This window comes from Kwoniella dejecticola, chromosome 11 (genome assembly GCF_000512565.2).
Source record: "Kwoniella dejecticola CBS 10117 chromosome 11, complete sequence".
Lineage (NCBI taxonomy): Eukaryota > Fungi > Basidiomycota > Tremellomycetes > Tremellales > Cryptococcaceae > Kwoniella > Kwoniella dejecticola.
Genome location: NC_089311.1, coordinates 1,436,597 through 1,452,682, shown reverse-complemented (window position 1 = coordinate 1,452,682; position 16,086 = coordinate 1,436,597). Strand labels below are relative to the sequence as shown.

The following is a 16,086-nucleotide window of genomic DNA, read 5'->3' as shown; positions in this document are numbered from 1 at the left end:
CATGTTTCATCCTCGACATGGCATCAAGAACACTTAAAATGCATAAATACAACGAGCTACAACAGTGACTAGGAAGCCAGAATCTTCTACATCTCCCCAATTGACCTTATCACCTCATGCAATTACATATGTAGCAGGTGCAGGAGTATGATACCGCTTGACAGTCACCACATTTCACCTTCCTCCCCTCGTCGGGCCCATACCCCTATATCCCTGAGACTGAGGCTGTCTACTTTTCCTAGCTTGATCCTCTTTCATTAACCGTTCCGCCTCACTCATGAACTTCTTTCCACCGCCATTCGTACTCTCTTCATCGTCTCGCGAGGTCTTAGGTGTTTTGGCAGACTTGAACACGTTCATTGGTGCTGGTCTTTTCAGCGGATTTGTCGTTATCGGTTTACTTGCCGCCGTCGAGAATGTACCGAAACTTGATTTTTTGGGTTCTTCGACTACACTTTGAGCTGTACTGTTCGTACAGTTAATCCCATTTGACGCTGTAGTCGTATCTTCTCCGTTGCTACCGCTCTTTCCGTCCTGCGCTTGCGCCGGACTCGGAGATGCACCGAACAGATTTAAAGTGATTTTCTCCCCTTCTTTCTTTTCTAAACCCTTTGATTCTTCAGCGGTGGTTTGTTGCGTTTTGGCACGTTCGATCTGCTCAGCTAACATCTTACGTTCCCTCTCTTCGCCGTCCATCGTCGACCGTTCCTTCTTCTGTGCGGCTGCCTATGATCGTCGCCATACTCACGTCAGCGTTATTCCTCGACTATATGTGTTATATGCAGGTAGGAGGAAGCCCTGCGTATTTCCTTCCATCCCGCAGATATGCTGGGCGAGTGGTGACGGTCTTCAAAGTCAAGCTCACCTGTCTAGCCAGAGTCTCCGGCCTCGTATCGACCCAAGTAATCCATAACCCCTTCTCATCCTCGTCCACATGCACGATCCCCGCTTTACCCAAGGACGATATAAATCCCGAGAGCGTTACCCAGTGAGTAGAATTCATGTGTATATGGTGTTTATCCTGGATGTATTCGTTGTACACCACATTCGCCCTGACCCTATTCGTCTGATGCCGCGTACGAAGTAGTAGCAAGAACTCGGATTGGAATTGGTTCGAGAAGTCTGATATAGCTGAGTTCGCTTTGGGTCCAAGGAGGAGGATCTTCCGCATATGCGGTTCGGATCGAGTGTGTGCCTGGGTCGATCAGCCAGTCAGTCAAAGCTCGTGATTTCTCTCATTTATTACTTCATCCCTCAAATTGCTTGCTCAAAACCAAAAGTGAAGAGGTGAGTGGGGCAAGACGCTTGCTCACCTGAAAACCGTTCTCATCACGACACTGCTTCTCACATACTTGACAGTACCATCTCAGCCTTCCAAGACCTGCAAGTGTGGAGCATAGTCAGCGCATGTATAAAAATAGACCAATTTAATCAAGTAGACGCTTGAGGAGAATATGGGAAGAACAATATGAAACCACAATTTGCTTAATTTATGCTCACCTTTCGCCTTGATGGCGTTTCCTATAGCTTTAGCGGACCCAGCTTCTGCTTTGCCCATCTTGCTGTGTGTATCGATGACTTTAGCTTTGCTTGGGCGGTAGAAGATGACTGAAGTCTGCAAGAAACAGGAAAAAGGAGTAAATGTTAGTCTTGGGTGGCAATTGAGCATTTTCACGACGGAATCAAATCCCAGTTGGTTCGTGCCGACGGAAACGAGTGCGTCGTTTGGTGCATGCTACCATCTACTCGTGCGCGAAGGATCAATTGCAGCTATGGTATCGTCTACAAGTTCAACTGGGCATCTTCCTCGTCGAACAGGCTAAGCAAGCAAGGCAGCGAAAATGTCGGGTCTCTCTGACGATACACTGAGGAAGGTGAGTTCTGTCTCATCCCAATCGTGACCCACCAGACAAGTCAACTAAAGAGAAGCGTTTGATCGCATATGTAGATCCTCACTCAGATTCAACAACAGGTAAGTCAAGCATCCAGTATCACTCTAAACCCCGAAAGACGTCGACGATAGGCATCGAACCTCCTTATCCTGACACTAAACAGCCCTTCTTCATCTATCGAGACAATATGTAACTAAGCTCATGTTTATCTTTGACAGGCTATAACATCCCAAAAACAACTTTCCATCGTCCGAGCTCAGATCCAATCCAAGGAGAAAGACAAGAAAATTCTGACTTTGACAGTCCGAGAGCTGGGGTATGTACCGAAAGAACATGATGGGTTGTACAAAGGCGTCGGTAAGATGTGAGTGGTGTCCATTTTGTATCATGTATATGCTACGCAGCGGGCTGGAGAAATTGCAGGACGAACGGATCATGAATCAGTGTATAGGCCTAGGCTTGGACTTAGTCGCTTGCGCTGTGCCAAGGAGCTGATCGCATGCTTCATTTACATTTTCCTACACGAACATACGAACAGGTTCATACAGCAAGATCGAAAGGAAGTAGATGGTCAATACTCCGCTCAGGAGAAACAACTGAACGATGATTTGTCGGTCCTCAACAAGAAGGTGAGCTTGAGAGTTCGAGTTAGACCTGGAGAGGAGCCCAAGCGCGATGTCTCACTTTGCGTTTTCCTGTGCTTTTAAGGCAGGCGAAAGAAGTCTTTAGAACTTGCAATTCTGTTGACATTGTCGAACTCTTCTGATAGGTCAAATACCTCGAAAAGCAATTCGACGAAGCCAACTCGCAGTTGAAAGATATCGTGAGTCCATTTCCATTTTGATCTGATCTCTCACCTTCATTTGTCTTCGTCGCACCCTGGCTGTCGGTCGAGGTCGTAAACGACCGACAATCGGAGGTTGAGGGCGAGATAAGCTGACCATGCCGGATTTTCTTGTTTTATACAGTTCCACAGCCAACAACGACAATCTGCATAATTCAAGGTTGGCAACGCACACGGGTGGGCGTCCCTTGCTATAGCACCGCTTTGAACAAGTGAAGGGCTCACCGCCAAAATCGATGGGGGAGATGTAGTACCGTCTTTTCGCCTGGCATCGACCTCTCAAGAACAAATCAAAGGTAAGAAAAGCCTTTGAGGAGGTACATATGTATTCATACCCAATGCATTTGATTGATACCCGTTTATATTGGAGTCTCAATAGCCTCTACCCTCGGATTCACAATTGAATTTTTGGGGATGTATACAAGCCCAGCCAAGCCAGACAAGACCGGACTAAAGTGATCTAACAGATGACGCAAAGTGTCCGTGAAATGCAAAATCAGAAGTCAATACTAATTGGATAGAAGACACCTGCAGGCGAGAGCTTGTCTGAATACGATGAGGATACCCTACCAAAAGTTTCTAAACCTCTTGATTAGAGTATGGCTCGGTTATAGGAATGGCATTCAAATACGCAAGAATTGACGCACGTTGTATTGCATCGTATTGCATCATTGCACTGCACTGACAGTCGAGAATTGTATGGTTCATCTAAATAAGTACGAGTATCTCTTCGTCCTAGCTTATTCAAATCCCAAATCTTCGTCGTTGGTCAGTCCACTCGATCACTCGATCCGTAGTTGACTATTCCTCTACCAAAGACCACACCAATACTTCGCCGCGTCTTTTCATTATTCACCATCCAAGAAAGAGAGAAATAAATTTGCGTACTGTACATGTATGTATATCGCTTGGCCGCACTCAATCAATCAACCTATTTTCCCTCTAAACTCTGTCTGGCCTCTTTCAACTCCCCTTCCGAGGGCGGATGATCAAATACCGCCTCCCCCTCCGGCGCGCCCGGAGCAGTAGTCAACGCTCTATTCAAGCTCATTCGCTTCACTCCTTCTTCTAACCCCGATTCAGACCCACTGACAGCTGCTCCATTCGCACCTGAACCTGCGCCTTCCAAGATTTCTCCATTAGACTTCGATTTGACCTCTTCGTTGCCTGTGGCTGGCGCTGGCGCGGTCGCGTCTTTCGTCGAGGCTCCTGCGGCAACGACGTCTTCGGCAGGCGTTGAAGGGGTTTGAGCCGGGGTCGGAGTATCGGTCGGAGTATTGGCGATACTGGGAGGAGTCTCAATGACCTTATCGACATTATCGATCTTCTCCACTTGACCAGTAGCCACGGCGCCTTTGACGGGATGCAGACCTTCCAATGCTGCTTTGATACCGTTTCCGGAGGGCGGATAGATCTTTTCGCCAGAATCGCTGATCCTTGATCCGTCTGTTGCGATGTGACAGAACCTATACACCAGCAATTGTTTGATCAATCAGCTTCGAGGTTCGACTTCGATGAAAAGACGAAGCGGAAAATAAAGCAGGAATACGGTACCCACTCAGTGATGGTTTTCCAATATGGGGCATGCTGGAAATCAAATTCGTAATCTCCTCCGAACTCTGAATCTAGTTGGGCGACAGGTACGAGCTCTGTCAATTTGGGATTGAATCGGATCTGCATTTCAGAGTATTATTAGCTTGCGAGTAAGATGATTGCCAGAGAGCGAAGGGACCCACCTTATCTCGCGTGATTGGGTCCAAGAAAGGCGAGATACCAGTGAAGAAAGCGTTGATCCACCATCTGAATTCAGTCGTCAGTGTCACTTTACCGCGCAATCCAATGAATCAAACAAGCCATGTAACGTTCGACTGAGAGGGATGGATGCTGATTAGTGTGGCTTTATGTACTCACGGCATGTTCACGACTAAACCTCGGCCCAGTCTTTCCACATAATGATTTTGCAAGATATTCAGGACTTGTCTAGCGACGGCGATGGAGGGGTTCGATTGGGAAGTAGCGGATTTGTACTGTCTCAGATCAAGTCAAGTACAAATCAGCATGACTCTAGGGGACACAATACTGTCGTAGCGCAGAATGAAAGGAGATGTACTCACGTCGACGATAATAGCCACTTGTTCTTGTCCAGGCGGCATGAAATCGATAGCTCTTTCACTATATCACGCTGCGGCGTCAGCAATCCAGACACAGCGAGACAACTGATCTCGTATAGAAGCAGCACAGCTTACAGATGGTAAATCAGATGTCTGATCTGCCTGGGACTTCTCTCCGTGTTTTCTCTACCGGGTCGCATGTACAATATGGGCCTGGAGTCATAATCGAATCCAGTCAAGATACTGTGTTCAGCCGTTCAGGTAGTGTCAGCTTATCGTGTACCAAAATTACTGTTTCATGCCCATCGAACAACCCGAGGCGGAAGCTTGAAAGGAAGGGATAGATAGACAGGCTGGAATTGCTCACATTTTACCGGTCTCAGCTTCGACACCGACATCTCCAGGTTCGATCAATTCAGGCTTATACTCCCTCCTCCATTCCAATGTCCCCTGAATACGTTTCTTGGCATCTTCGAACTTCCATTTGGCGGCTCGCATATATCGCGGGTGTGTCCCGGGATCATTGAGGAATCGCAGTTCCCATGGATGATATGGGTCTGATGCGGGGAGGACTAATGTCTGGGTGAAAGCTTTCAGGTCTTCAATCTGGAGTGGAGTATTCAGTGGATTGGTCAGCGCGCTTGCTCGTGAAGTTGACTGATGTATTGTGCGTGCATGGAAACGGAAGTGAAGCGGAGGTCGAGGCCGGACATGCAGGCGGAAGGAGATAAGGTGAGGATGCAACGGATGAACATACCTGCTTCAATTGAGCCGCATCGTAATCCCATTTCTTCTTGACGCTACTTTCCGAGCACGGTTGAGTGAATATCTCACTTGTAGCATTCTCCTTCGCTTGTTTTGCCAGGGATGAAGAGGAGGAAGAAGCGGATTTGGTAGATCGACTGAAGAAAGATGACATTGTGGGGCGCGTCTTTTTTTGTGTCGGTGATTGCAGAGTTTTCAGTCTCTTATCGATAAGCCAGTGAGGTAGGAAGAATGAATATCGCTTCTAAAGGGTGATGATCCCTTCTCTTCTATATATAGATCAGAGCAAGTATGGTAGGTATGAGAGTAAAGAGTGAAGATCAATGAAGAGTAAAAACACGTCGGCCAGAAAACACAAGCGAATGATGATTCGATTCCAGCAATTGAGATACAGTCTACGTCGTCGCTTATCGAGGTATCGAGACTTGGCACGGAAAGACCGATGACTGTACGGGGACTTAATTGGTTGACCCACGGTCAGATCAAATAATTGTGTATATACTCAGAGCAGATGTCAGAGATGATGGTCTCGGTCATATGTATACATGGAGACACGATACATACTCGTTACGCCTTGGATGCATATCGGCCATGGCCATGCATGATGATACGATGACTTATTGTTAACTTTGTGGTGCGGGCATGATCTCGCGTAAACCCGAACTCGTAATGACTCACCTCTTAAATCCCCTGACCGTGAGACCGAGCACTAATCATTCCTCCGCTTATGTAAGAGGCGACCCGGCTCCATTTGGTAGCTGATAATCATGTACGACGAATCAAGTTAATCCACGTCATTTTGTTCGTGATTCAAACTGCCACATTCAATCCAACCACGCCATTACCATCGTCAGGAAAGTTAGTTGCCCCGCTACCTCAGCTTCAGTCACTTCACTCACCTCGTCAGACAGACAAAGCAAAAGCATCTTCGACTTTCTACTCGGATAATCTCACTCATCTCCACCTACCTACTCACCCGCTCACCGTCTAGCAAAACACCAAACGCAGAGCAACATGTCCATCGAGAATTTGACCATCAACGACGACGAGGCCACTCAGGTCGACATCCAATCCCGTCCCGAGCGAAAAGCCCGAAAGGCTCTCGAGGGACTCGGTCTCAAGAAGATCGCTGGTATCCAACGAGTCACCCTCCGAAGACCCAAGGGAGTTCTCATGGTTGTCGCCCAGCCCGAAGTGTACAAGGCCCCCGGATCAGACTGTTATATCATTTTCGGAGAAGCCAAGCTCGAAGACCCCACCTCAGCCGCCCAGTTACAGGCTCAGGCTCAGTTGGCGGCTTCGTCCCAGGCGGCGCAGAAGGCTCATGCCCAAGGTGGATTCAAGGAGGGGGTACCTCAGTCCCTTGAGGATCTGATGGGTGGTGACGAGTGAGTGATGGGTTGCTCGCAATTGCATTTTCTTTTCCATTCGAATTGTCCATCAACGAAGGATTAGCTAATTGGAGATCACTCTATCTCTCTATCTGTCACTTCGAACATCCACAATTACCATTCTCTCTCAACGCCTCACCTCGATCAATCATCACTATCTACCTACTTCCTTTCACTCCGCATCCTGGCTGTCTGAACCCACAGCGCACCGGCCCTCGAAGACGCCGACAAACCAGCCGAGAAGCCCGCCTCGACCGAAGAGACAGGCGACGTCAAGATCTCAGACGAGGACGTCAACCTCGTCGTAGCCCAGACCGGATGTACCGAGGAGAAAGCCAGAGAAGCTTTGAAGGCCGAGAAGGGGGATCTGATCAATGCCAGTGAGTCGCGACTGCGTGTTTGCCTGTCGTGTGTCGTAGGTCGCATGTCGGGTGTCGTGTGTCGGATGTCGTGTCTTTTCTCGCAGATGCGTATCTGCACTGCACTGTATCGCTACTCCTCGTCTCATATGACTCAGGCACAATATACAAAGTACAAAGTGACTTGCAGAAACAGGACTGGACCACTAGGCCCGACGCAAGAGTGGAGAAGTCAAGATGTGCGGAGAGAACCATTGGCTAATCATCCAATTTTACGTCTCAATAGTCATGAGAATCGGATAAACGATTCATTTGTGATTCAACCGGCTTGGAGGAATATTAAGGGGTGAGTGAATTGTACGATCGTTGTTTGGGAGTGATGAGTACAACGGACTCTGACTGAGTAACGTTGTTGAGATTAGGTTGATCAGTGGAAATGATGGGAAAGCCGAAAATGGGGATGAAGGATGAGGAACGAGGGACGTGCATCTGTAGATCGGTTAAAAGCATTTAGACAGATCGGACGAGCACAGAAGTACAGATTGATTTGAACCGGAGCTAGAGCTAGGAGGTGCATGATGATGAAAAGCATGAATACTTGTGCATTCCATCGTTGCTGGGACCGAGCTTGAAATCGAGATCGGTGAACCAGATTCGAAGGAAATGGAATAGGTAGAGTGTTTATGATGAGATTGCTGATATATTTACAGTGCCAATGGTGCGGATGCGCATGCGGAGAAGGAAACCGGAGTCTTTGGCTGATCTCAGATTATACTGACTACTCACGCTGCCTAAGCAGCACCGACTACCGACTGCACGAAGGAAAGCAGTGCTACGTGATATTGCAGTGTCGATGATACATGAGATGAAATCTAGATACATTGACGCGAATGAATTCAGGCCAAGACAGTGAACGGTGCTGGGATGAGATCGGATATCATTTCATCGAACAGTATTATAGTGTAGTGTGGATTATGTACATGGGATCAATCGTTTCCCTTCTTCAGTGTCGATTGCCCCATCTAACGAGATCATTCCATTTCAAGTGTTACTGGGCCAAGGTTCTCGGTCCCTCTGTCAAATCAAGCTTCGAAGTCTTCTATGATTTCTCACCAGCATCGTCCCTGAGCCGAATCACAGATTCATCAGCTATTATGTAATTGGGACCTTCCCAAAACCGCATGAGTCTCACGGTCTGAGGATTGCTCGCAGAATGGCAGGCTGTGATGAATTACGTAGACACTCACTTGGCATTAAGTAAAGACAAGTACAATGTCCAAGCTATACCGCACGTGGATTGAAAGGGGACACGATATTGGATAGGCATCAATTTGAAGTTGATAGTTTGGATCAGCGGCCATACTTTCCAGTTGGCTATTAAGGCGGCTGTGATCCGACGCGAATAGGTAGGACGTGAGTAAGTAGTTAGTCCAGTATCGAGAATAGTGATATTTGGAGATGTGAGGAGACTTACGCATGTACATCTATCGAAAAGAACAGTCAAGTCGTCAGCTCAACCCAGATCCGAATATAGTCAAGAATCCGGAGATGGATATGGATCGTTATGACCTGTTGCGCAAATCCGGGTTACCCAGGTTGAGTACTCACATCAGAGAATTTCTCTTGGATACCTTCCCAATCCCGGCCTTCCATTATCCCCATCGAACTTATGAACAACGTGAGCTGCGGAAGTCAGTCATAGCAGTCAGTCCAGTCCGTCTTAGATACAAGGTGATGGATATTTGGGCGACTTACACCAAACGGTGCCCTTTTCATGGTTGGAGAATCAGCATAATCATTCGAACCCAAGTCATCTTCCCAGAGCAGCTTGAGAGGAGTCAAGAAGAGAAGGAGACATACATTATTATCTGATCAGCAGCCACCCTCTTAGCCAACCCCAACCCGGCCCCCTGAGCCCCCATCTTGACGGGTATAGCCCGTTCCAAGAGCCGCATCCACCGGCCTATCAGAGGTCCCATCGCCATACCGTATATTGCGAATCTGAGGGTACGCTCGGGGTCGTACGACGGTGTAGGTGAGGTGGGAGTCGGTGTATGTAGCTGGGTTCGCATTCGATCAATCAGAAGGTCCATCCCAGTGAGAGCGGGAGTCGAGTGTACAGGAAAAAGACAAGTGCACTTACGAGCATAGTGGATGTTTGGGCCTGAGGAATGAGAAGGGCGGACATCAGCGTTCTCTCATCAGATCTGAGAGATATGAACAAAGGGATGTAATTTGTATCCATTCCTGCTGAATGAACACGATCATATGAGAGAAGATAAGGAAGAGAAGGCCCACGCACCAATGCATCGGCAATAGTGTTCAGCACACCATTGGTGATGATCAACGTAGGTATCGGTCTACGATCGAAATTGCTATTATAGTATCGAGCGAAGTTTGATAGGAACCGCGGTGCCATCTTGTAGGTACAGTATTATCGCACTATCCTTGATTTGATGATCGAGTGGTTTGTCCGAAAACGCTGCGATCTACGATGAGTGTGAGCTTTTCACGAGTACCAGGGACGGTCTACTGCAGTGACTGACTGGTATGGGTGCGTGTTTCGTAGTACTGCAAGTGACTTTATATTCTAGCTGACTATCATCGTTATCTTGACATACATCATGATCGTACTGTACTGTACTGGTAGCGCACACCAATCCAAAATATTACATTATTGCAGTACCTCCTAAGCCCACACGTCATAGTTGCTCACGTGAGGATTAAGGGCCAGGCCTAGGGCGCGTCAAGGATCTATGCGTGGGCGGAAATCGCCGATCACTTTTCCTCTATAGCTTTAAGCTTGTCCTGGCGTCATCAAAAATCAGTCTGACGCTGATAAATTATTGAAAGGCAACCTTGGACTGAAAAAGAAAGACGAGCAATAGGTGTCTCGCAGCTGGAGACGACCCGCCCCTCCTGCCTCTCTAACGCCTATCGCGACTGCAGGAAGGACGAGCAAAAAGCATGAAGACATGGTCAGCCTCAATCCCATTTCGACTGTATCTACTAGCTCGTTGATTGGAGTTGGCATAGCTTGTGGGGGTAATATCTTGATCAGTCTTGCGTTGTGAGTGTTATGTGTTATCATCATCCATTACTCGGTCTCACTCATCTCTTTTGACAATTCTGCTCAATTACCAATAATATGTCGGCTGATGCGATACGCTGGAACGTATATAGGACATTACAAAAGCTCGCTCATCGAAAGAACGAAGAGAGGGCCCAAAAGCGACATGACTCGAATAACGCGGATGAGGCTGATGGCGAGGAGGATGATTCTGCACCGTCAATGAATGGAGAAGACGTAGATCATCCAACTTCTAAAAGACAATACCAAAAACACAATGGACATTTCAAGAATGTACCTTCTCCAATCCCAGAAGAAGATACGCCTTGCCCTTCACCCCTTTCTCGTCAATCACAATCGCAAATACAATCACAAAGCCCAGATGGGCGTCAGACTGTCAAAGCATTACCAGTCGTCTTACTGCATGACACGGAGCACTCATCGGCGGATCAGCGTCACTCCAACCCACGCTCGCGCTCTCGCTCACCTTCCCCTGCACCACTTCTAATCCCTCAATCTCAATCTCGGTTTCCACCCAATCATGTCAAGCACGTCAACCTGAATTCGCCCATATCGCCCATACCGAACGGACACGACACTGTGACTTCCGAGAACGAGAATGAATCCGACAACAATGCACACGAACAAGATCAAGAACAAGGACAAGGGGGTCAAGTGAAAGAGGGTGAATATCTGAAAAGCAAGTTATGGTGGTTAGGCCAGATCTTAATTACCGTTGGTGAAGGTGGGAATTTCCTGAGTTATGGTTTTGCACCTGCTAGTGTGGTTGCTCCTTTGGGCACAGTTGTGAGTGCGACATCTCAAACGTTCATCTTTGCTGTCTTGTCTGTCTCTCGACGATACTTGCCTCATATACCCATAATCATACTTGATAGCGATCACCGTCATGAAAGGCTGACCATGACCACCTTCGATGAACTAGGCTTTGATAGCGAATTGCATTTTTGCTCCTCTGATATTGAGGGAGAAATTCCATAAGCGTGAATTGTTCGGTATGGCCCTTGCTATTATCGGTGCCATAACCGTTGTGTGGAGTTCTAACGGGTCAAACCCCAGAGTGAGTCGTGATCTCCGCGTCCGCCCGCCCTCACCGAGTGATGTCTGCAAATCTTGAATCTGTATATCAGGGAGGGCTGTTCCCAATCAATTTTCTCACCTCAGGAGCTGACGAGTTGATTAATCATAATTGATGATTCTACCTCAAATAGCTAAATCCAGACCAACTGATATCCGCGCTAAAACGAATTCCCTTCATCGTCTACACAATACTCACCATCGTATTGCTTGTCACGTTGATACTGCTCTCGAATTCGTCTTATGGACACAGATATCTCTTGATTGATATAGGGGTTTGTACCCTATTCGGAGGATATACTGTCTTATCCACAAAAGCGCTCTCTTCGCTCTTATCGAATGATTTCTTCGGATCTTGGAACTTTGGAATCACTTGGTTCTTGGTAATTATGGTAGCTGGGACCAGTATAGGGCAGGTCAGGTGGCTAAATAGGGCATTAATGAATTTCCAATCGAAGGTGAGTCAATCCTGCTATCTAACCTAGTTTTCTTCTCACAGAGCATAAATGGGCTGGACATCAACAAGCCTGTAATTTAGCTGACATGTTGTTATTTCGATACTAAGGAAGTTATACCTACGCAATTCGTGTTTTTCTCGATGGCAGGTGAGTCTGGATCTTACCCCTCATACTTCTCTTACCATTGCACGATTTGTCACGCTGCTGTTCTCGTTCGCTGGACTTGGCTGACATGAGCATCTGCCTTGTCAATGTATTCAGCTATCATCGGCTCAGCTGTGTTGTATGAGGAATTCAAAGATGTCCCCTTTTCGTCTTTTGTCAATTTCGCTTTTGGCGTGAGTCGATTCTCACAGCTGTCCATCGGTTCATCCGTCCATCTGTCCATCCTTTTTGTCTTTCCGACCTTGAAAGAAAGACAGTATCATTCCCCAGCACTGCTCATCCCGTGTGTTTCTGACTCCCGCTGACTGGCCAGTACTTCCCATAAAGATCGCCACAACTTTCTTAGGCGTGCATCTACTCACTTCCACACCTTCTGAAAATACCTCCGGTGGAGATACCGACTCGATCAGATCAAGTAGACCTACTCAGCCTCAACGAGCCACCTCATCAGCCTCTCTGAACTTACTCTTACCTTCTTCCGCCTCTTTGAATGGAGAAAGGGCACCGCTCTTAATCTCCTCTCCGTCAAATTGGCAGACCTCGCCAAACAATATGTACACTCCAGGCTTAGGCTTGGGCTCCACCCCGACGTCCACCTCCACGTCAAATAGGGTCCGTCTAGTGCGCATTGGATCAAATGGAGAATTCTCGCCTGCGTTGGGAATAGGTAGTCAGGCTGGATTGTTGTTGTTGGCTACTACCCCGCCTGGAGAGACTCTACATAGAGGAAGAAGTGCCAGTAAGAGTATGACACTGGGCAACACTGCTACTTCTACTGCTGTGAATTCGGCTTCGAATGCGGTCTTAGATGAAGAACGAGGTAGGCCGGATGGAGTGGGAGTGGATGCGGGCAGGAAGGATCGGAGAGGAACTTCAGCTTCTAGGCGGCAAACAAGGGGGTGATCGATGTTTTGGAGGTGGTCTTGTCGGGTTATAGAATGGGAATATATAGTAACGTGATACCGATCTTAGCTTTGTACTGTGTTCACTAGACGGAAAGGGAAGGCATGATATCATGTAGTTGCGTTGCTGCATCTGAGTGTACTGTGCGCGCGGGTGCATGCGTAAGAGCGAACTCCTTGATTTTCGAATTGCAATTACAAGGTAATACGTCTATTCATTCTAGTCTATTCATTCTGGTCTAATCCAATTCACAATTACAAGCACAATCAACAGTACGCTTTACAGTACAGTGCAGTAGTATCATAGGTGTAAAACCGTGTTGCAGTCGATTTCTTCTAAGCCTTATTGAACCTCTTCATCAGATCGAATTTGTGTTTCTTCGATTTCCCAACTTGCAAGGTCGAGATGGAGACGGAATCGTTTGGAGCTCCGTTTATGTATGCGAGTTCGTGGGTGCGCTCGATACTGTCGTTCGCCGGGATGTGCGCAGGGGACGAGGGCTGATTTGCCTGGATAACAAGATTAATCAGTACTCTATGGCTCTTCATGTTTTCATATGGGGAATGACTCGGTGGTTCGCAGGAGAAGAGCGAAGGGTAAAGGATGGATGGTGTCCGACCAAGGAGCTGGGGGTTGGGGGAGATGGGGTGGATTCAGCCGACTTACAGGAGTCCTGTACAATCGAGATATCTTCTCCGTAGTCACCCCATGCTCAGAATCGGACATCTGAGTACCCTTGGGCTGGTGGGAGGAGGGACTGAAAGGAGATACCTTGTTTGATTTCTTGAGTTTGTGTTCTTTGTACGCGATGAAACCGACGACCGAGCCGAGGATGATCAATGATGCCATCGTACGTACAGTAGTGGTGAGTGGATCAAGGAGGGCTGTGAGCTGTGGACTGTTGTTTGTGTGAATGCGCGGATGGGAGATGCGGATGATTGACTCTCAGTATCTTGTGCCAGGTTGGAAGGTCCGAGTAATATGAGCTGTAGGTTTATGATTTGACTTTGTTCTGAGTTGAGGTCAGTAAAGAAGACCGGGATCTCAGAACGATTTTCAGGCCGTTTATATACCTTTTCAAACCTCTTTGTCTCGCACGACATCATGTCGACGCACGCCCTATTGCGATGCGATAATGTCGTACCAAGCGATGCATGTCATATCCATATTCGCAACATCATCGGTGCCAAGACTGATCATTCATACATTCATACGTCGTAATAATGAGAGATAACTGTAACCACTTCTCACTAAATTCCAATCCCCGATAACCCTAATGAAATCCGTGGTTGTGGTAAGTCGATTCCTTGTGGCTTGATTGACACTGCCTCTCAGATGCCAGTAACTTACCGACTTACCGGGCCCCGAGATTTTCTTTGGTTCATCCGACGTACGTACGTGCTTTATCGATAAAATATGCATGCGGTGCGTTAAGCTCAAGACATGCTTGGCATAGTCTAGAACTATTTGTATACTTGAATGTCCGTCAGACCGATTAGATACTGTCATCCCTACAGAATCAGCAGCGGCCGTACGGTGTCACCTCACCTGGGCTCTCCTCGTCCGCGGACTTCGGATGGACACTAACAATTGTAGTTCAACTCGTGACTTTTTAGGTCTTGTTGCTAATCCTACAGTCTATCGGTTTGGATAGGGAGCGACGCGAATGGTGCTGTGAGGCTGAGCGTCACATAGTGCCGTGACATCAGACGTACAGGCAGGCGTGGCGTACCCTAATCAGAGGAACTGATGGAGATAACTCAATGTGACAGGACCGTATCGTCCCCGCTATGAGCGAGACGAGAAGTCATCCTCAAGACCTAATCGAAATGGTAGATACCTATGCACATCAATAAACATATACATGCTATGCGAGCGCAATATTGTTACAATGAAAATCAGGACGAACTTCTGGCCTCACAACCATAGATCGATTACTGATATATCTGCCGACTGGCACGAGGCATGACACGATGCCATCCGCTAACCATCATCACTTCCCAAAACTGCCTACCATACTATTATAAGCCAATCCCCTATTCTTGAACTCGTTAGGCAGATAAAGAGGGTCCAAGTTCATCTGATCGCCCTTCTGTCTAGCGGCAGCTGCCAATTCTTTCAATTCTGCATCCTCCCTTGCTTTCTCTTCTGCTTTCAATTGTTTCTTGCTCTTGGCGCCTCCATCCGTCGTGCTGAGGTCAAAGCTGGAGTCGTCGGGGTGTTTCTTCAGATCGTCGATTGAGGATGAGGAGGAAGTGACGGTGTGCAGGGTGTTCTGAAAATGAAAATGAAGCAGAATTAGTTGGGACTCGTCATTGAAGCAGTCCGAATAGGATCAAAAGAAGGAAAATGCTGGATAGCATGTAGCAGGATCCTCAGAAAGAGCACGAGGAAACGACAGGGAGAAGAAGACTCACTTGATCTGATGTTGATGCGTTATCCGCGGAGCTATTATTGGCCTATATTTCCAATTTTGATCATTCTTTTGCTTTACTTGCATACAAAAGAAGAGTGCGATAAGGGGTTGTGGGGATCTTCGATAGCACGGAATACTTTACTCACTTTTTGGGAATACTCAGGACTCAACGTATTAACATTGCCATTATCCGAAGCTGCATTTGTGTTTGAGTTCGAGTTTGGGTTCGAATCGGAGCCTCTTCTTAAGGCCGATTTGACATTTGATAGGATACCAGTCATCGTTGGAGCTAAGCTTAGTGTGTCTGGGTGTATCGTTGTATTTGTTGTGTTGTTGTGTTGTTGTGTTGTATGGTTGTATTGCTGTATTGGTGTCTTGGTGTCTTCGTTAAGAGGACTGTACTTTGGAGGTGAGCAGGATCAAGGATACGAGTAAGCTTGATTTGATCTGATTTAATTTAATTTGGTTTGATGTTCGCAAGAAGTAAGTTAATACAGTTAGTTCGGTGAAATCGTCAAGCAGATCGACGATCTATATATACATATATACATAAATCTCCATCTTCGCCAAGACTTCCCCTTCCCCTTCCCCTTACATCCTGATATCCACCTGCAGCT

The 16,086-nt window shown here is 47.3% G+C and overlaps 8 protein-coding genes across 8 annotated transcripts; 3 read left to right on the top strand and 5 right to left on the bottom strand.

Annotated features, from left to right (window-relative positions):
- Window positions 1-174: 174 nt before the first annotated feature.
- On the bottom strand, window positions 175-1,558 carry I303_108672 (uncharacterized protein; the record flags this gene model as incomplete). The annotated part of the gene is made up of 4 exons (XM_018410277.1): window positions 175-726; window positions 866-1,195; window positions 1,314-1,381; window positions 1,501-1,558. The coding sequence occupies 4 exons, from the start codon at window positions 1,556-1,558 to the stop codon at window positions 175-177; spliced, it is 1,008 nt and encodes a 335-aa protein (XP_018260086.1).
- Window positions 1,559-1,841: 283 nt separating this feature from the next.
- Window positions 1,842-2,890, top strand: I303_108671 (uncharacterized protein; the record flags this gene model as incomplete). Its single annotated transcript, XM_018410278.1, has 6 exons — window positions 1,842-1,874; window positions 1,949-1,972; window positions 2,111-2,256; window positions 2,431-2,521; window positions 2,662-2,715; window positions 2,861-2,890. The coding sequence occupies 6 exons, from the start codon at window positions 1,842-1,844 to the stop codon at window positions 2,888-2,890; spliced, it is 378 nt and encodes a 125-aa protein (XP_018260087.1).
- Window positions 2,891-3,667: 777 nt separating this feature from the next.
- Window positions 3,668-5,766, bottom strand: I303_108670 (uncharacterized protein; the record flags this gene model as incomplete). The annotated part of the gene is made up of 8 exons (XM_018410279.1): window positions 3,668-4,202; window positions 4,295-4,410; window positions 4,473-4,536; window positions 4,648-4,763; window positions 4,851-4,908; window positions 4,983-5,090; window positions 5,215-5,453; window positions 5,605-5,766. 8 exons carry the CDS (start codon window positions 5,764-5,766, stop codon window positions 3,668-3,670), a joined length of 1,398 nt encoding a protein of 465 aa, XP_018260088.1.
- An 860-nt stretch (window positions 5,767-6,626) lies between these two features.
- On the top strand, window positions 6,627-7,833 carry I303_108669 (uncharacterized protein; the record flags this gene model as incomplete). The annotated part of the gene is made up of 4 exons (XM_065969888.1): window positions 6,627-7,000; window positions 7,208-7,383; window positions 7,573-7,708; window positions 7,785-7,833. The coding sequence occupies 4 exons, from the start codon at window positions 6,627-6,629 to the stop codon at window positions 7,831-7,833; spliced, it is 735 nt and encodes a 244-aa protein (XP_065825960.1).
- A 628-nt stretch (window positions 7,834-8,461) lies between these two features.
- I303_108668 (uncharacterized protein) lies at window positions 8,462-9,781 on the bottom strand (the record flags this gene model as incomplete). The annotated part of the gene is made up of 8 exons (XM_065969887.1): window positions 8,462-8,486; window positions 8,610-8,736; window positions 8,837-8,846; window positions 8,971-9,045; window positions 9,118-9,130; window positions 9,223-9,422; window positions 9,506-9,526; window positions 9,665-9,781. The coding sequence occupies 8 exons, from the start codon at window positions 9,779-9,781 to the stop codon at window positions 8,462-8,464; spliced, it is 588 nt and encodes a 195-aa protein (XP_065825959.1).
- Window positions 9,782-10,337: 556 nt separating this feature from the next.
- I303_108667 (uncharacterized protein) lies at window positions 10,338-13,053 on the top strand (the record flags this gene model as incomplete). The annotated part of the gene is made up of 7 exons (XM_018410282.2): window positions 10,338-10,432; window positions 10,546-11,239; window positions 11,376-11,510; window positions 11,662-11,985; window positions 12,093-12,132; window positions 12,247-12,323; window positions 12,478-13,053. 7 exons carry the CDS (start codon window positions 10,338-10,340, stop codon window positions 13,051-13,053), a joined length of 1,941 nt encoding a protein of 646 aa, XP_018260091.2.
- Window positions 13,054-13,388: 335 nt separating this feature from the next.
- On the bottom strand, window positions 13,389-13,902 carry I303_108666 (uncharacterized protein; the record flags this gene model as incomplete). Its single annotated transcript, XM_018410283.1, has 2 exons — window positions 13,389-13,562; window positions 13,720-13,902. The coding sequence occupies 2 exons, from the start codon at window positions 13,900-13,902 to the stop codon at window positions 13,389-13,391; spliced, it is 357 nt and encodes a 118-aa protein (XP_018260092.1).
- A 1,144-nt stretch (window positions 13,903-15,046) lies between these two features.
- I303_108665 (uncharacterized protein) lies at window positions 15,047-15,750 on the bottom strand (the record flags this gene model as incomplete). The annotated part of the gene is made up of 3 exons (XM_018410284.1): window positions 15,047-15,328; window positions 15,471-15,512; window positions 15,616-15,750. The coding sequence occupies 3 exons, from the start codon at window positions 15,748-15,750 to the stop codon at window positions 15,047-15,049; spliced, it is 459 nt and encodes a 152-aa protein (XP_018260093.1).
- Between the last annotated feature and the right edge of the window lie 336 nt (window positions 15,751-16,086).